Source organism: Emys orbicularis, chromosome 1 (genome assembly GCF_028017835.1).
Source record: "Emys orbicularis isolate rEmyOrb1 chromosome 1, rEmyOrb1.hap1, whole genome shotgun sequence".
Classification (NCBI taxonomy): Eukaryota; Metazoa; Chordata; order Testudines; family Emydidae; genus Emys; species Emys orbicularis.
The window spans coordinates 333,833,599-333,854,229 of NC_088683.1; the positions used below are offsets into that span (position 1 = coordinate 333,833,599).

The window sequence follows — 20,631 nt, forward strand, 5'->3', positions numbered from 1 at the left end:
CAGTCTGACAGCAAGGTTCTCTTAAAATAAAAGATCACAATACATAGATTTTGATAGCAATATTTTCTTTTTAAAGAAAAGGTCATATATTATCTCAATGAACAAGTTATAAAAATGTTATCCTCTTTAAATGTTACTACTATTTTAATGCTGCCTCCCTGGGCAGTTCATATGCTATATCATCCGCAAATCAGAGAACATCAACAGTTTTCAACTTTAACTCTTTCAGAGTGATTGCTTTAGCAGATCTTTCTCTTTGGAATTGAAAGATAAACTACCGGGGAAAACATCACTGAAAACAATATAACCTCAATTATCCAAATGTCACAGGAGGCATAGAATAAATTTGGATAATGGAGGGAATTATCAGTGTAATTAATAGATATATATGGGGGACAGGGAGTGTCATAATTAAGATTTGAATAATTGTAGGAATTGCCACACTGGGTCATTACCTGGTCCATCTACTTCAGTAACCTGTCTGTGACAGTAAGAAACATGAGATGTTTCAAAGGAAAGAACAAGATGACCCACAGTGACCAATTATGGAGTAAGTTGCATGTAGGAGAAATTTCTTTCTAACCCTTTTAGATTGAGTTATGCCATGAAACACAAGGATTTTTATCCCTTCTGAGTGTGTTATCTTTTTTAATGTATCTGTGCATGTTCTTATTGTCCACATAGATAATATGATTCATTTTTCAATCTTACTAAGCTCTATGGCCTCAGTGATATCTTGTGGCAATGAGTTCCACAGATTCCCTTCCTTCTCTAACCCGCAAGAATGTTGAAGTTTATTATACTGTAGTATCAATTATAGTAGTTCTTGAAATTATGTGTGTTATTTAGGAATAACTCAAAAGTAGACTCACCTCATTCATGTGTGCTTTCTAGCGCTCTGTTCCAAGAAGCAGTCATCTAAATTGTCAAGATTTTTTTTCTTGCCATCTCCTGATCTGACAGTTAATCAAGGTTGTATTGTGTAGTCAAATAGATTGTTATGCTGAGCTGCTAGTCTTTTCTTTTAAGTCTAAGTGGTGTCGGCATATGGCACATCGCCTACCATTTTAGCACAGAAATTACTTTTAGAAAAACAACCATGTCAAAACCTCATATTTCTTAGGTTTCTTTTTTTTATGAGTCTCTCCAACACTGCCTGTAAACCTCTTCCTCTCAGTCTTTAGCCATGTACATCACTGGATATCCCTCATCACAAGTAGTCATGTTCTTCCAAGACAATTAAGTAAAGTATTTAAATGTACTTAACCAATAATTTGGTGTTTTCAACCCCTCACTCCACATCCTTTTTCAGTCTTTGTTTTGGCTTTTCAGCCCACCTGATATTTTTTTGAATCTTGCTGAGATCTTTGGCCTCGGTTATATCTTGTGGCAGTGAGTTCCACAGGCTTTCTTACTCCCCTAACCCACAAGGATATTGAATTATATTACACTGTAGTCTTAATTGTGGTAGTTTCTTGAACAAATGTTTATCACTTAGGGCCTACTCAAGATTAGTTTCTCCTTATTCAATATTCTTTTAGGTAAAAATTGGGTAGAGTTGTGAAAGGGACTGTGGGTGGGAATTGGTGGTAAAAGAGAATGTTAACTAACACTTTTTCTTCCAAACTATCAGCCTTTGCTCAGCAGCTATATCTATATTTTCAACTGTGAGGCTTTTTAACAGGAGACTAATAGCACTGTCATTGCTGTTTGTTATTATTTTAATATTATAACATGAAACTTCATAAACAATCTCATAGCAACTGAGTTATAAACAGGCTTGGCAGAATTCAATTTTTATTTTTTGGAATTTCAACAGATAATATTGATTATTTTTAAGCATTTTTTAAATTTTTAATTTAAATTTTCACAGTTGTGGGAAATTAGGGGGAGGTGTCAGACAATTATTTAATGACAGAAGATGCTGAGATTCAAAAGTTCAAGCTTTATAGTTGTTAAAACACAAATTATCAATATCACATGTCAATATACAAAGTGAATATCTTTAAATCAAGTACTGCTAGAGAACTTCTTAGGGTTTTTCTTACTTTGCCTATCTATAAATTTCTGTTATTATCATGGGAATATTTTTGTTGGTTTCTGTGTGTATAGTGAAATTGACATTTACCGATGTTTACCAATAAAAATCTTATTCTTCCAAGCCTACTTATAAATGATAAGAAACAGCCTAATAATAATAGATGCATCTGATTAAGTAGGTTTTAGCCCATGAAAGCTTATGCCCAAATAAATTTGTTAGTCTCTAAGGTGCCACAAGGACTCCTCGTTGTTTTTCCTAATAATAAACTTACCTTCATTTAAATGTATTTTATCCAATCTGTGTACTGTGGCTCGAAAAGGGACTGCTGAAGTGGAAGAAAACTGCTCAAGATTCCAAATTCACTGCCAATTTAAAATGACAATAACCATGAACACATACCTATTTAAGCGGAAATGCAAACACAAACTTAGATAACAAAAACACATGAGACCAAGGACATGATCTGTCCCAGCTGGAAGCTGAAATGAATTTTTAAAAAATGGGTATCAATCCAAAGGGGAATCAAAGAAATAGAAACAGATGCAGATTGTTTATAGTAATCAACATCTGAGTTATGTTATTTTCTTGGAATAGTGTAGTAATATTCTTCTGTACTCAAGGCCCTGGTTCAGCAAACTGTAAACTCATGCCTAGTTTAAAGCACAAAAGTAACCTCATTGACTTCAGTGGAATTATTCACAAGTTTAAACTGAGGCACATGCTTAAGATAAACCTTGCTGAACTTGCTGTAACATCTCATGCATTGTTACATACTTTTTACAGTTGAGCTCACAAATCAGGTAAATTTGTAGTCCCATTAGTCACAACAGACTTCCGGGAGCATATGTCATGGATCTCAGCAGTGCCGTAAGTTGAGCGGCTCTATAGATTCTTTCCCAGTAAATTGTTGAAGAACTTGTCTGTCCTTCCTGGGTACGTGGAGGCAACTGTGGGAAGGCACTGGAGGAGAAGCGTCACTTGAGTGGAGTTAGCCTGAATCTACATTGCAGAGCACTCATGTTAGCAGCTGACAAGTTGTGCTAACTCGATATTAACCTACATGCCAACAGGCCAGCCAAATTGAGTTAAAAGCACCACCACCCTCAAGTTTAAGGGGTTTTGTGTGTGGAAGGGAATCGAGTTGGGGCAACATGAGTTATAACTGGAGTTAACTTTGTATGAAGACAAGTCACGTTTTTCTTGATATCTTCATTTTTACAAAATAGAATTTAGAAGACTAGCTTGGAGTATGTCTACCTTTCAAGCTGGGCTGTGATTCGCAGCTCAAGATGACATACTAATGTTAGCCCTCATCAAGATCATCATCATCATCACTCCAATAACTTCATTGGTCATTGGGGCACCATCATTGATGAGCAATCAACCAATTGTCTCCACCCCTGACGATTGTGTGTCAGTGCTTGAGTCTCCGCAAAGTCCATTCCTGTCCACCCTTTTATGTTGTCAGTCCATCTCTTCTTCTGTCTACCTCTTCTTCTCTTCCCCTGTACTGTCCCTTGGAGGATGATCATGGATAGGCCAGATGATCTTGTTACATGGCCGTACCACTTCAGCTTGCGTTTCTTCACAGTCGTCAGGAGGTCTTCATATGACCCAGCACATTGGGTAACGATGTTGCAGACTTCTTCATTAGTGACGTGGTCGAAGTAGGAGATGCCCAGGATTTTACAGAAGTATCTCATCTCTACTACCTGTATTTTCCATTCAAGTTCTGCCGTAAGGGTCCATGTCTCGCACGCATACAGAAAAATGGAGATGACCAGTGTATGCAGCAGTTTCAGTTTGGATTCCGGGGAGATATTCTTATTCCTCCAAATTGGCTTTAGCTTTGCCACTGCTGCTGCAGTTTGTGCATTTCTTGCCTGAATTTCTGCCTTGGATCCTTCATCAGTGATGATTGCCCCCAAATACTTGAATTGTTTCAAGATAGTATGCTAAAAATAGAGTGTAGGCATGACAGTGTGGGCAATGGGACGGGCTAGCTATGCAGAGAATGAGCCTAGGGTCTTGGGGCGGTTAGCCTCTCCTGCCACTGGTGCTGTTGTGACTACGCTCTGATTTTGGCGCATTAGCTAGTGTAAGTATGTCTTCTGGAGCTGGGAATCAGACCCCAGCACCGAGTATAGACGTACCCTTAGATGCTGAGAGTGAGGAAGAAAGTTACTAGGCTTGATGGACCCGTAGTATGATATGAAAGTATCTACACATCTTTGAGATTATTTTGGGAACTAAACTGAAGATGTCGTCAGTAAACTATAGTACAAAGTGATTTCTAAGGGAGTGTAGTGAGGCGGTCTGGTTCCCCGCTGCCCCGGAGAGGAACGAGCCCCTCCGGACGCCAAAGTGGGCGGAGCCAGTGGAGCTTGCGCTCGCCCCCCAGAGGTCAGGGTGCAGGACAGGAAGTACAAAAGCCCAACTCCACAGCTCACTAGAGGCCCGGCCACCAGAGAAGCCAGACGCCTGTGGCCTAGCTCCCGGTGGGGAGACTCCTGCAGTCTGCGACCGACCCGAGGACTGGCCAGACCAGCCGAGGCCTGATGCCGACCAGACCCCAGAGAAGCTGTTAAGCCTGCCTGTGGCAAGCTACCCAGAGGAGCTGCCAAGCCTACCGCTTGCCGAGTACCCTGAGGAGCCCATGGTGCTTGATTCCGTGGAGGACACTGTCCAGACGCAGGTACCTCTAGAGGGAGAGGTAGGAAGTAGCCCGGGGGCAGCCGACCCTAGTCTGGCTGCAGCACACCCAGAGCCCATGTCAGTGTGTTGCAGCCAGGATTCCCACTGACACAGCAGCAGGCTGCCTGCCGCTGTTAGGGCCCCGGGCTGGGACGCAGTGGAGTGGGTGGGCCTGCGTCCCCCCTGGCACCCAACATGTGGGTGGCAGTCTCCCCCTCTCCCAGGCCCTTCAAAGCCAGGGCCTAGGCCTCCTGAACTCATTTGTTTGCTCAGCCCCTGCCTAAGGGCCTGAGCCATAGACCCTCTACTGCCCCGCCCTGACCCAGGCTAGGGCCTGAGTTAAAACTGTTTGCTCCACCCTTGCCTAAGGGCCTGAGCCAAAGACTCTCGGCTGCCCTGCCCTGAACTAGGGCCTGGGTCTTAGGAATAGAGCTGTTTGTTGGTCTCTACCGTTGCCACGGCGTGAAACCCCACAGCCAGGCTAGTTCCCCCAAAATAACCCAACGGACGTAGCGAGGCGGTCTGGTTCCCCACCGCCCCGGAGAGGGACGAACCCGGCCGAACCATTCTACAGGGTGGAAGGGAATCTATGAGGGAAAACCTGTAAAGTGCAGGTTTTCTTCCAGAAAGAGAGAGTTTTGAATTGTCAGACCAGATTCTTTTACAGTTGGTTCACTTTAATATTCAGCAAAGAGGTTATTGCTGGTCTTTTTGAGGTGGGTATAATTTAAATCCATTTTAAGAAAAAATCCACATGTGCTCATTCACTGTGCTTAAGAAAAATAGTGACAAGTGCTCGGCTGCAACTGTGTTAATCCAAATTGTCTATTAAGTTTTTACGGAGAACCTGCTGAGAGGGGCAGGACCACAACAGCAGCCAGTAGCTCCTGCTTTCAGTGGATTTGTTTTGTCTGTAAGGAACATTACATCAGACAGCCCACAAGAGTGACCTCTGCGATTACATTTTGCGATGTTTATTTCTAAACAGCACTTTGAAAAAGGTGCTTAATAGATTCCCGAGAGCATCGGGATTCTCAGGCGTGTCAGATGGAAATCTTTATCGCTTCCTTTGGTTTGTTGTTTCAAACACAAGATGTGATTTTTTACTCCCCTATGTAAAGAAGCCTGGGAAATTGTGTGTGACACTCTAGTTCTTTTATTACTTTACACATTCAGTTAATGTTTGCTGCTAATTCATGACGAAGTAAGCGAAAGCAGTTGTTGTTACTTATACCCCTGCTCCCTTCTGAGTTAGGACTGAGTCAGCACTGTAATAGGGGACATTATGCGGCTGAAGGTTCCATTCGTTTAGATTATCAGGATAATGGAAGGCCTAACCATTAGCAGTTATTAAAGAACCCATGGCACTTTCTCCAAGAGATTGAGTACTAGCCCCTATGTTTCGGCCTTATTCTAATTAGGGAACTTACATCCTGCCTACAGTACTGAATTTTCAATCACACTTTGTATTAAGGTTCCATTTATAATTGGAATAAACAAATGATTAATAGATGTTTTATCTATATCCCATACTGCTCCTGTCTGAAAAAATCTATTAATGATACATACAACCTGAATATAAAGTGACTGAACTCTCAATTGGACAAGATATCCTTCTTTGTTTCTGCAGTGCTTATGCACTGTTGCTGTGTGCTACTAAGCAGTTTCCATATTCTACCCCATAAGGTGGTCGTGGTTCTCTCCCCATCTGGCAGAGAGGGAGACCACACCCTCTCCCTGCGATACTCCTAGAGAAACTCCGTTTCGGGGGAATTAGCCGACAGTTAATAGGTCCAAGCCTGCAGCCCAGGCCGGGCAGCAATTGGGTCTGTGAGCCCCAGCTCTCAGCCAGAGCAGGGCAGCACACAGGTAATGCTTCTGGCCCACGGTTGGGCAGGGTCGCTGTAAGTCTACAGGCCTGGTGCCCTCAGTCAGGGTGGAAGCATAATCCATTAATGGCTCTGGCTTGCAGTCAGGCAGAGCAGTAGAGAATCTGTCTACCAAGGACCCTCCATCAGGGCGGGGCAACAATCCTATGTTAAATTCATGGGATCGGGGAAGGTCCCAGACAATTGCAAAAAGGCAAATATAGTGCCCATATTTTAAAAAGGGAAGAAAGAGAACCCAGGGAACTATAGACCGGTCAGCCTCACTTCAGTCCCCGGCAAAATCATGGAGCACGTCCTCAAGGAAACAATTTTGAAGCACTTGGAGGAGAAGAAGGTGATCAGGAACAGTCAACGTGGATTCACCAAGGGCAAGTCATGCCTGACCAACCTGATTGCCTTCTATGATGAGATAACTGGCTCTATGGATATGGGAAAAGTGGTGGATGTGATATATCTTGACTTTAGCAAAGCTTTTGATAGAGTCTCCCACAGTGTTCTTGCCAGCAAGTTAAAGAAGTATGGATTGGATGAATGGACTATAAGGTGGATAGAAAGCTGGCTAGATTGTCTGGCTCAACAGGTAGTGATCAACGGCTCGATGTCTAGTTGGCAGCTGGTATCAAGTGGAGTGTCCCAGGGTTGGTTCTGGGGCTGGTTTTGTTCAACATCTTTATTAATGATCTGGATGATGGGATGAATTACACCCTCAGCAAGTTCGCAGATGACACTAAGCTGGGGGCGGGGGAGGTAGATACGCTTGAGGGTAGGGATAGGGTCCAGAGTGACCTAGACAAATTGGAGGATTGGACCAAAAGAAATCTGATGAGGTTCAACAAGGACAAGTGCAGAGTCCTGCACTTAGGAAGGAAGAATCCCATGCACTGCTACAGGCTGGGGACCGACTGGCTAAGCAGCAGTTCTGCAGAAAAGGACCTGGGGATTACAGTAGACGAGAAGCTGGATATGAGTTATCAGTGTGCCGTTGTTGCCAAGAAGACCAATGGCATATTGGGCTATATTAGTAGGAGCATTGCCAGCAGATCGAGGGAAGTGATTATTCCCCTCTATTCGGCACTGGTGAGGCCACACCTGGAGTATTGTGTCCAGTTTTGGTCCCCCTACTACAGAAGGGATCTGGACAAATTTGGAGAGAGTCCAGCGGAGGGCAACGAAAATGATTAGGGGGCTGGGGCACATAACTTATGAGGAGAGGCTGCAGGAACTGGGGTTTATTTAGTCTGCAGAAGAGAAGAGTAAGAGGGGATTTGATAGCGGCCTTCAACTATCTGAAGTGGGGTTCCAAAGAGGATGGAGCTAGGCTGTTCTCAGTGGTGGCAGATGACAGAACAAGAAGCAATGGTCTCAAGTTGCAGTGGGGGAGGTCTAGGTTGGATATTAGGGAAAACTATTTCATTAGTAGGGTGGTGAAGCACTGGAATGGGTTACCTAGGGAGGTGATGCAATCTCCATTCTTAAAGGTTTTTAAGGCTCAGCTTGACAAAGCCCTGGCTGGGATGATTTAGTTGGGGTTGGTCCTGCTTTGAGCAGGGTGTTGGACTTGATGATTTCCTGAGGTATCTTCCAATCCTAATATTCTATGATCAGGTAATAGCTCTGGCCTGCCAGGCAGAGCAGCCCAGCAGTCTAGGAGGAGATTAGCTCTCTGGCAAGAGAGACAGAAAAACCTTGTGGCATCCCAGCTTGGGTGGGGAGGCTGCCATCCCCAGGGGTGGGGTGGCAGGGGGTAAGGAGACGAAGGCCCACCCGCTCTACTGTGTCCCAGCCCAGGGCCCTAACAGTGGCAGAGTGGTCAGCCACTGGGTCAGCAGGGAAATGTGTCCACAACATGCTGCCCAGCTTGCAGTTAGTAACACAGCCGAACCCTATTCGGCTTCCCTAGGCTCCTTCCTACACTCTCAGTCCGGGGGTACCTGTAGGGTGACCAGACAGAAATGTGAAAAATCGGGACAGGGAGTGGGGGGTAATAGGAGCCTACATAAGGAAAAAGACCCCAAAATTGGGACTGTCCCTATAAAATCGGGACATCTGGTCACCCTAGGTACCTGGGTTCTGAGGTTGTTGCCGGTCTCACTGGGATAAACGGCGAGTGGCAGCCCCAACAGCTCCTTGGTGTCCTCAGTGTCTGGCAGCTCCAGCAATCCCTGTGGGTCTCTGGAACTGTAGCAGACTCCATCAGGTCCAGGCTCCAGCAGAGGGGGTGTGGGAGGGAGACGTACTGCTCTCTGGCAGCAATCCCCCAACTGAGCTGGACGGCCGGCTATACATATAGCCGGCCGTCCAGCTCAGTTGGGGGACTATATATATATATATATTTATTTGCGGTTTCTGTCCCGCCCCTCTGCTTCCAGCGGGGCAGCTGTGGGTATCCTGGCTCTGCCCACCAGGGGGTGGTTGCGGTTCTCTCCCCATCCGTCAGGGAGGGAGACCACGCTCCATCTCTACATACCCTTGTTTCAGGATCTACAGCAAAAGATTAGAACAGAATTGCTGATTTCCACAAAACTATTTCCATGATTTATGTATTTAAACCTGAGGGCCTGATCCAAAATCTACAGAAATCACTATGACCCTTACCTGTGACTACAGAAATCAATCTGAACCTTTCCAATGACTTGAATGGACTTTAGATCAGGTTTTTATATAGCAATATAACTATTTTAAAATCTTTACCATCAATGGTTAATTAAATACAGAAATTTAATAATAAATTATACATAGATCAGGCTAATAGCTGGAAGCTGGCTTCCACCTTTGTTATGCCTCATAATACTGTACACATAAAACTATAGTCTTGTTTAAGAATTGTGGGAATGGCTATGGGTAAGGAAGGAATTGTCTAGAAAGATAAAGTGTGTTGATTTAAGGCTCTTCTGAACACTGTCGTGCAAATGCAGCATGTTTACACTATTCTTATATATTGGCACATACAAAATCCTATGTTAAAAGAATATGAAGGTTGTAAAATCAAGGACTCAGAAGTCAGGAAATGAGAGAATTTAAAAAAAAAATCCAGTCAGAGGCAGACACTTAGCATGGTACATTTCAGCAGAAATGGTTAAAGGTTGGCAAAGTTATAAGCAGCTGACAATGGCGTTATAATAAAAAGAGTTAGGCAATCTTCACAGTAGGAATTGATACCAGATCCACCTGTAAGGGCAGTCTTAGCAATTTTGGTGTTTCACATTTCACCATTAATGTGAGAGGAGCTTGGTAGCAGTGAGGGCCATTAAGGGATGGAGTCGCATATACTCCAGTGATCATATTTATGTCCCATTCATTTCCCAACTGTGATCATCACCAGGCAGCTTGATTCCCTCATACTGACAGTACATGCAGAAAACCTGCAGGAGCAGATCTCCTTTTCCAGCTTGGAAAAGAGACGACTAAGAGGGAATATGATAGAGGTCTATAAAATCATCATGACTAGTGTGGAGAAAGTAAATAAGGAAGTGTTATTTACTCCTTCTCATAACACAAGAACTAGGTGTCACCAAATAAAATTAATAGGCAGCAGGTTTAAAACAAACAAAAGGAAGTATTTCTTCACACAACACACAGTCAACCCATGGAACTCTTTGCCAGAGGATGTTGTGATGGCCAAGACTATAACAGGGTTCAGAAAAGAACTAGATAAATTCATGGAAGATCGGTCCATCAATGGCTATTAGCCAGGGTGGACAGGGATGGTGCCCCTAGCCTCTTTGCCAGAAGCTGGGAATGGGCAACAGGTGATGGTTCTTGATGATTACCTGTTCTGCACCAGGTGTGAAGCACCTGGCATTGGCCACTGCCGGAAAACAGGATACTGGGGTAGATGGACCTTTGGTCTTACTCAGTATGGCCATTCTTATGTTCTTCTGTTAATCCAACATTTGTTCCATGTAGGGGAGGTTTCAAAACTGGGCAGGTTTTGTCACTGATTTTTGTTGACTCAGTTCTGCACTCATATGGGCGCCCTTTGAGTGAACATATATGAATGTAATTTGGTCCTTAATTTTACTTACATATCAATGGATATTTCCAAAGAGGGGAAGTCTCTGACAAAATAAATGTATCTAAATTTTACAAGAAAAAAATAGTCTATGGGCCAAAATCTCTTCTTCTTTACACTGACATCAGTGGAGTTACTCTGAATTTACACCACTGTAAAAAAAGAACAGAATTTGGCCATCATTTTTTTTATTATGATAGCCCAATCTCAGCTCCTCAGATTGTAATTTCTTCTATCTGGGTCCAGTCCAGTTGTCTTCTCTTATTTTAAGGTAGTGTTGTTGGCCTTTCTGCCCTTGTTTCTCTGTGAGGCCGACGTTTAGAAGTATCACAATATTCAGATGGGTCCTTAAACACACATTCAGAGCAGGCCTTATTATGACTTTAAAGTGGTGCTCTCGTGCCCCTCCCCTTTCCCATACACACAAAATATCTATTGTAAGCCCCGCCTCTCTCTCCTTAATGCTGGTGGTCCTGCCTTCCCTCCTCAGTATCTCTAGCTACTGCCTTTCCTGCCCTGTAGTCTCTGTCTACTTACCACATCTACTGGTGTTTAGGGAAAAAGAGCTCTGCTATTTTAGTGAGTGGACAGGATAGTGGCTCCCCACATGTATTACTGCAGGGAATGGCTGCCATGAGTGAACACCAATTGCTGTCTTCTCCATCTGCAAGTACCTCCAGGAACTTCCTGAAGTCAGGGAAGAGATTTAGCAGCTTTCTCCACCTTCTGCTGGTCCTCTGCTCTCCCTTGTGGGACCCTATGATGAGGTGTACAAACCCCACACTGGGACATAAGGGGTTAAGGAGCAGTTCGGGCCCAGGTGATGCCACCCCACTGCACTTGCAGAGCCCACTGCAGCTGGAGGAGAAGCTTGAAAGGGAGCCAGAAAGCTCAGAAGGGGGACAGAGGGGATAGGAGGACAGACCTATCTTGAAAGCTTTTGAAGAAGGATACAGCAGAAGTCCTTACTGCAAAGGAGGGGTCTGCAAGCAGCAGTTACCCCAGGTCCTAGATCCAGGGAGGAAACCCAGGTGAGAGGGTTCTTTCTCTCTTGGGCTAGAGTGAGAGAAGTCTGGGAGCCTGAGTTCTGAGCTGGGAGCCTGACTGGAGATGGGGACTGATCAGGGACTGCAGCCTGCCTGAAACTCTGGATAGATGGAGAATGTGATAGACCCTAGTCAGATGCAACCCAGAAACTTTGACCATTGTGAAGCTGGAGCGAGCCTGCAAAGAAGAAGACTACCACCGGCTGAGCCCAGCTGAGCTGAAGAGTCTGTTGTTTTTACTGTTTTCTGTTGGATTTTAAGCAAAGGACTTTGAGGTTTGTGGGGAAGCAGGAGGTAAGAAGTGGTCCATGGAGGCATCCCCAAAGCGCTCTGGCGTGTTTGCTATTACTGCCTCTTGCAGGGCCCTGAGTTGGAGCCTGGTGGAGAGAGAGGGCCCAGGCTCCCATACCAACGCCTTTTCTCTATTTCCCTACTTGGACAGGATAGATACATTGTAAGCTGCTGAGTCAAGGACATACCACCCCCAGGGGCCTAGAGGCAGGCTGAAGACCCTTTCCTTTCTGGGGATGTTGAATTCTATATATTTTGTTGGACTCTGTTCCCCCAGAACAGGAGACCGTAATTGGTGACCTGGCTGGTGTGATGATTCTCTACCTACCTTAAGGTCAGCTGACCTTCTGGATTGGTGCCCTGTGTAATGATCAGATGTAGTGGGGGGATTTCAAAGTCTGTCTTATGCTGGTGCCTTACCAGGACTGGAAATTAATCAAGTTGAATGTCCTGATTTCTTACCTGTCAACCCTGAGGACAAAATATAAGTAGACATCCCAGGGACAAAAGGGCCAGGCACAAAGTGGCTGCCAGGGCAGCTCTACAGTCAGCACTTACGTCTCTCCTCTCATGCTAATCTTTGCAGAATGCTTTTCTGCCATTCTCTTAATAGAGCTGCAGTGAAGGGAGGGAAAGAGACTGGTGGTGGATAGTAAAACCTACATTCATGCTTCTAAGCCAAGCCTGCTTGAGAGTGCACCGAAGGATTGTGCAGGGAGGTGGCTACAGAAGTGTGGGTAGACAAACTTTGCAAAGGGTGATTCTGTCAGTATAATTGGAGGATTATAGGGCTTGTTGGTTTCATAGGCTGATTTTGTCCTAAGCCAGAGTGCTCCCTTAATTTCCCCTGCGCCCCTTACTCCAGTAAGTTGGCTTCCCATCAGGAACAGTGAGGCTAAGGGGTAGGAGAAGCAATCTGCTGCACTCATTGGTCTGAGGCAGGGAACTGGTGCTCAGGTAATCTATGAAGTAGAGAGAGCCTAAATAGCCTATACAAAAATAAGAGGTTTCAGAATAGCTGCATACCTAGGTAGACAGACAGGCAGACAGTACCCAGCAGTCAGCTCTAGTACCAGTGGGTGTGTGATTATGAGAAACAAAAATTATGGTAAGCTATAAAATCCTTTCTCTTGAATTCTCCCAGCCCTAAGAGGAACAAGATTCTAATGATAAGTGATGTACAATTCACTTGTTTTTTATGGAAACATTTAGGCTCCTGTAACTCTCATCTTAATGTATTTTTCAACTAGAATAAATAATAATTATGAATTATTACTGCTTAGTACAAGTCTTACTCCACAGCAGAATAAATGGTGGCACCAGCTCTTAGCTGTAACTAGTTTTTGGTCTAACTCTAATATAGAAAATCCTATTTTCCTGTGGGGTAATGTTATCATATTTCATTTGATAGTGCACATTGTCCTAGATTTAATGATCTTCTGCAGTTGATGATGATGAACAACTATGCAATGAGATGTCAGGTTTTGACTGTGCCTGTTTGCAAACTCGGGTAATTATGCTCCGTTGTCTAATTGCTTTTTTTATTGATATTTTGCTGACATGTTTTTAAGCAACATCTTGTGATTGCAGATAACTAATGGCACAGATCTCTGCTCATTATCATACTTTTACATTTGATTTGTCTGATTGCTGCAGGTGGAAACAATAGGTGATGCATACTGTGTTGCAGCAGGGCTCCATAGGAAGAGCCTTAGTCATGCGAAACCCATTGCTTTGATGGCTCTGAAGATGATGGAACTTTCAGAAGAGGTACTTACACCAGACGGGAGACCTATTAAGGTAACCTCACTGCTCTGTATTCCCAGCTAGTCACTGGAACCTATCCGTATATTTGATCAAGTACAGTCCACCAGATTCTGGATGGTGATGTAAGGGAAGTCTGCTCTTAGTTATGAGGAATTTGTGGCATAATCAAGATGTCCCCATATGCGGCAATGTGTCTTTTGTGCATATTAATTTTTTTGATATTCCTCAACAGTCACATAGGGCTCTATCAATCTATTGTCCCCACATCCCATTGCCAAACTGCTGACAACCCTAATAATGAAGCTGTTGGGGGGTTACCCACCCTCTCTGTCAGGCAGAACCTCCTTCCCTATTTAGTTTGTATTGCTTCGTCATGGTCTGGCATCACAGACTAGCAAGGTAAGGAAAACCATAGATCTTTTCATAGGAATTCCCAACTCACTGTCAGTTGTGTTGCTTCTTACCATGCCCTGCTAACCTTTCAGCTTGTTTGCATCTGGGCTGGGGTGTCTGATGGGGAACTTGGTCACAGATGCAGAAGGAATTGGATAGGGACACACATGGCTTCCTTTCCCAATGGTCATGTCATGTGTGGGTTTTACTATGTGTGCTCAATGGAAAAAAAATGCCCTGGAATGTCCAGTTTTTTTAATCAGACCCCCTGAACAACATGAAATAAGGAAGACTCATGCACATATCTGTATACAGTACTGTACTCCACTGCTGTGAAAGGGCTTTTTCCTACTATTATACTGTTTTCCTGATTAAATTGCATTTCCTGAAATGCAGACTTTTAATTTTAAAAGGCAAAGCACTATCTAAGAGAAACTATTATTGAAAATGGGAGAGTTGCATGTCAAGCAGTTTTCAGGGCAGACTGCTTGACAAAGGCCATGCCAGGGAGAAGGCTAGGCTGATTCCCCCCAGTGGCGCTTTGCATGTTCTCTGAATCACATGATGAAGAGTCTACTCACTAGAGCTGGTTGGAAAATGAGGGGGGTTTCAATAGAAAATTTATATTTGGGGGCGAGAACTCAAATACCAAAAAATGTTGTTGGCCAAAACTAAAAATATTTAGGCAAATCCTCCAAAAAATCAGTTCAGAAATGCTGCTGCGGTGTCTCCTGGGAATTGTTTTGTGGGTGCCTTATGCGCTCTCGGAGCAAATTACAATCTCCCATGCACCACTGTGCCATGATGCACCACCACCCATTTCCAGGCATGAAAGTCCCAGGCCATGGCGAATCATGGGGGATGTGGTCTATCCTGGGAGCCCAGCCCGTAGATGAGAATGGGGACCTAAGGCAAACAAAGTACAAATCCCACGAGGTAACGCGGTAGCATATCCACATAGAAATATTTCAGTTTTCAGGGATTTGAGGGAGAAGGCGGGTTAACAAAAAAATAAATTCTGCAGAAAACAGACACTTTTTGCAGAAACCCCAATTTTCTGTCAAAAACCTATTTAGGTAGAAATTGTTCATCCAGCTCTAGTATTAGAGAGACAAGATTGGTGAGGTGATTTTTTTTTATTGGATCAGCTTTTGCTAGTGAGAGAGACAAGCTTTTGAGCCCCACAGAGCTCTTCTTCAGCTTGAAAGCTTGTCTCTCTCACCCACAGAATTTGGTCCTGTAAAAGATATTACCTCATACACCTTGTCTCCCTAATATCTTGGACTGACATGGCTACAACTACTCTGCATACAGCTCTCATATGGGCATTTCAAGATGGGGGGGAAAGCATAGACAGGCACACATTATTCCTACGGACAACTGAAAAGGCAGCATTTGACCTATGGATATTTTCAATTGATACATTTGATCCTATTTTTGAAGGACCGTTTCTCCCAGATTATTGGATAAACAAAACAATTCCCAAACAATGAAGGCTGATTAATAATTTGTAGCGAAGGTGTAACACTTGGAAAGGGCTGCCTTCTAGATCATGGGTTCTCAAACTTTTTTTTCTGAGGCCCCCGCAACATGCTATAAAAATTCCCCAGCCACTTGTGCCACAACAACTGTTTTTCTCCATATTCAGTAGATTTAAAGCTAGGGCTGACATTAGGGAGTAGTAAGCAGGGCAGTGACTCAGGGCCTGACTCCACAGGCGGCTCCGCGAAGTTAAGTTGCTCAGGCTTTAGCTTCAACCCTGGGTGGCAGGGCTTGGGCTTCAGCTTTCTTCCCTAGGCCCCAGCAAGTCTAACATCGGCGCTGCTCTCTGGTTTATTTTGGGGGACCTCCTGAAACCTACTCATGGCTCTTAGAGGGCCTTGGACCCCTGGTTGAGAACCACTGTTCTAGACTACTTGTTCTAGATATCGGTGGTTGTTCTTTTTAAATAAATTGCTGTGATCATGGTGATATTTTCAGGTGTGTGACTGACTAGAAGGGTCATAGTGTTGACCGATTCTTTTTCCCGCTACCCAGAACAGGTTCACAGACAGACTCTTGATCTGAAGAAGTATGTTGTTTATTCACTGCTTCAGTGAGTGATCAGTCCACTGAAACAGGACACAGCATAGGATTAAATGCAAGTGCACACCCACATTCAGGTGCTTGCCTTAAATACATTCATAGAATCATAGAACTGGAAATGACTTCGAGAGGTCATCTAGTCCAGTCGCCTGCACTCAAGGCAGAACTAAGTATTAGCTAGACCATCCCTGACAGGTGTTTGTCCAACTTGCTCTTAAAAATCCCCAATGATGGAGATTCCACAACCTCCCTAGGCAATTTATTCCAGTGCTTAACCACTCTGACAGGAAGTTCTTCCTAATTTCCAACCTAAACCACCGTTGCTGCAATTTAAGCCCATTGCTTCTTGTTCTATCCTCAGATGTTAAGAAGAACAATTTTCCTCCCTCCTCCTTGTAACAACCTTTTATGTACTTGAAAACTGTTATCATGTCCCCTCTCCGTCTTCTCTTCTCCAGACTAAACAAACCCAATTTTTTCAATCTTCCCTCATAGGTCATGTTTTCTAGACCTTTAATCATTTTTGTTGCTGTTCTCTAGACTTTCTCCAATTTGTCCACATCTTTCCTGAAATGTGGTCCCCCGAATTGGACACAATACTCCAGTTGAGGCCTAATCAGCACAGAGTAGAGCGGAAGAATTACTTCTCGTGTCTTGCTTACAATACTCCTGCTAATACATCCCAGAATGATGTTTACTTTTTTTGCAACAGCCTTACACTGTTGACTCATATTTAGCTTGTGATCCACTGTGACCCCCAGATCCCTTTCTGCAGTGTTCCTTCCTAGGCAGTCATTTCCTATTGTTACAAAGTTAATTATATATTGTATAAACACTTTTCTGCCTAACACTACGATTAGTTTGCTAACTCAGTTGTTTACCTGTTTGGATTGCTGACCAAGTTGTTTACCTGATCAGGTTGCTGGCTCAGCTTTTTACCTGGCTGTTCTTTTTTCTTGACAGACAAGCAGGCACCTTTTTCACATGTCCCAACACCTAAAATATACATTCTACATATTACATCCTACACATAGTAAATTGTGAACTGTTTTTATTATTGTCATTATTATTTTATAGTAAGTTCTCTAGCACTGCAACAATTGGTTTTAAAAAAATCATAAGAACATGAAAAGTCTGTAGAAGAAAAGTGCTTTTGAAGGGAATACAGTCACGAACGCTCATATATTATGCCTAAAAATCTTAACTGTATCTCTTTCTGGTTCGGCAAAGAAAAAAATCAATCTGGATACATCACATATTGCACCTAGAATCATAGATCTATTGATTTTAAGGCCAGAAGAGTTAATTATATCATCATCTAGTCGGACTTCCTGTATGACCCAAACCATAGAATTTCCCTCAGTAACCTCTGTATTGAACCCAATAACTTGGGTTTGGCTAAAGCAAATCTTACAGAAAGGCAGCCAGTCTTGATCTGAATACATCAAGAGACAGAATTCAACACTTTCCTTGGGTAGTTTGTTCCAACGGTTAATAACCCTCACTGTTAAAAGTGTATGCCTTATCTCTAATTTGAACTTTTCTAGCTTTAACTTACAGCCAGGATTGACGTAACTATGATGATTTTCCCCATCCGAGGAGGTGCCCATTAGAGTATGTTTTGTTTATAAATCATGGAGGCACCTATCCTGCAATCAGATTCACATAGTGGGGACATTTGTACCTGTGTGGATCTGACTGTATGTTAAGGGGTCTTTAAGTTTGTATACAAGTTGAAGTCTTTTCATTGCTTCAACTGGCTTTAAATCAGGCTCTATATTTGGAATTAAGCTATTGTATTTATAGACAATATATTGACTTTAAAATAGGGCTGTCAATTAATCGCCGTTAACTCACGCAATTAACTCAAAAAATTAATCACAATTAAAAAAATTAATCGTGATTAATCACAGTTTTAATCGCACTGTTAAACAATAGAATACCAATTGAAATGTATTAAATATTGTGGATGTTTTTCTGCATTTTCAAATATATTGATTTCAATTACAACACAGAATACAAAGTGTACAATACTCACTTTATATTATTTCTATTTTTTGTACATATTTCTACGTTTGTAAGTTCAACTTTCATTATAAAGAAATTGCACTATGGTACTTTTATTAAGTTAGTTGAAAAATACTGTTTCTTTTATTTTTACAGTGCAAATATTTATAATAAAAATAAATATAAAGTGAGACAGTACACTTGGTATTGTGTGTTGTAATTGAAATCAATATATTTGAAAATGTGGAAAACATCCAAAATTATTTATATAAATAATATTCTATTATTGTTTAACAGCATGATTAATCACGACTATTTTTTTTAATTGCACGATTAATAGTGATTAATTTTTTTAATCATTTGACAGCCCTACTTTAAAAGATATATTGGATACAAACGGGTGCAAAATGTAAGGCTGCTATATGCCTAGGTTAGAGATGTTATTTGAATGAAGGTACACCATGACGTGTCCCCCTTTGCAGGATCTGATTGTACTCTTACTGAAATCAATGGCAGACCTTCCACTCACATCAGTGAGAGATGAATTGTGCTCTTTTTTTCTTGTCCATGGTAGGTTCTCCTGAGAACTATACACATTTCCCTACTCCTTGTCTGCATTGTTGTAGATAGAGTGCTGATATGTTTAAAGGTTGTATTTTAGCATAACGTTTATGTAAGTATTCATATATTTCAAAACCACTCAAAATTAGACACCAGTCTTGCCAGTTTCTTTTGACATCTATCTTTTTAATATCTTTAATTGCTTTAACATAGTTGTGTGACCAAAACTATCTTCATTAGACAGTATACTGTAGTAGCAGTTTTAGAGAAGTGAGTCAATTACTACATTGTCAGAGATACACATTTAAAATTAAATTGTAATTATATTAATACTAAATTACCTACTGTTCACAGTTTCTAATCAGAACTACATTTTGTGTTTCTCCCACTAAAATGGCTAATAACTGCTTGTCATAGGTTTCACCCCCACTCTGGACTTTAGAGTACAGATATGGGGACCTGCATGTGAACCCCTAAACTGAATTACCAGTTTAGATCTGGTTTTGCTGCCACCACTCCCAAGTTCTAACTCCTTTCCCTGGGTAGCTTTGAGAGACTTCTTCACCAATTTTCTGGTGAACATTAATCCAAACCCTTGGATCTTACTTAACACAAGGAGAATTTAACCATCCCCCCTCCTTTCCCCCACCAATTTCTGGTGAGTCCAGATCCAATCCCCTTGGATCTTAACACAAGAAAAAATCAATCAGGTTCTTAAAAATAAGACTTTTAATTAAAGAAAAGAAAGGTAAAAGAAAACCCTCTGGGAGATAGCATACCAGAGGATCTCACAGACAACAGATTCAAAACACAGAGGATGTTCCCCTGGCAAAAACTTAGTTACACAAAAATTACCCAATTTGATTATTCCTGAATGCCCAAGACAAGTTACAAAGAAAATAAACATAAACCTATTTATTCCCTTCACTAATACTCACTACTTGATAAGAGGCTGATTTCTGGAGCTTTCCCACTCCGGTCAAAACTGAAACTAAACTCTAAACAAAGGAAACTTCCCTCCTTCCTTTTGAACCATCTTATCCCCCCATTGGTTCCTCTGGTCAGGTGTCAGCTAGGCTAGGTGAACTTCTTAACCTTTTACAGGTAAAAGAGGCATTAACCCTTAACTATCTGTTTATGACACTGCTTCTTTAACTGCAGGAAATGGTTACTCTTTGAGCAATTGCCCATGTACATTCTAATGTTGGTGTCTGTGTGCCCAATGTGTGGCTGTCGGAAACTTTTTCTTGCAGTGGTACCTGTTGGGAGGCTCAAGTGTCCTCTACTGCCGCATGCCACTGCATCCAAGTATAAAGGGCAGAGCCGGCCTCCCCCTCCCCCCCAGTTCCTTCTTACTGCCTGTGGCAGTTGTTGGAACTCCTGTTCATTGCCAGAACAGTTTCTCTCAGTTCTGTATAATATAGTTAATTTAGTAGTTAGTATAGTTAGCACAGTTCGTAAGTTTTAGCTGTTTTTTACAAAAATAAGAGGTTTTTCGATTTTGTTGTTCTTTCCCATTTTGGAGTCCTGCTGCCAGCACCAAGGTATGCCTCGGTCATCAGGTTTCAAGCCGTATGTTTCTTGCTCCAGGCCCAGGCTGGTGAGCACAATAGGTATCTGAACTGCCTGGGTGAAATACATGTGAAAGGCAAGTGCCAAGTTTGCTGGGAATTTGAACCTAGAACAGAGAAGGACCGGGAGGCTAGGCTGAAATTTCTGCTGATTGAGGCGGCACTCAGCCCACCATTGGAGCAGTCCCAGTCTCACTCAGTGCCGAGTGCTGCAGCTTCAGTGACAAGCACACTTCCAGTGCTGTTGGAGTCCCAGCACCGATCTCCCCCCAGC

At 42.7% G+C, this 20,631-nt stretch overlaps 1 protein-coding gene across 1 annotated transcript in view; it reads left to right on the forward strand.

Annotated features, from left to right (window-relative positions):
- GUCY1A2 (guanylate cyclase 1 soluble subunit alpha 2) overlaps positions 1-20,631 on the forward strand; it is a 269,493-nt gene that overhangs the window by 162,522 nt on the left and 86,340 nt on the right. Inside the window, exon 6 of the mRNA XM_065422786.1 lies at positions 13,630-13,773. Coding sequence (XP_065278858.1) covers positions 13,630-13,773 — 144 coding nt within the window. The remainder of the gene's footprint in view (positions 1-13,629; positions 13,774-20,631) is intronic.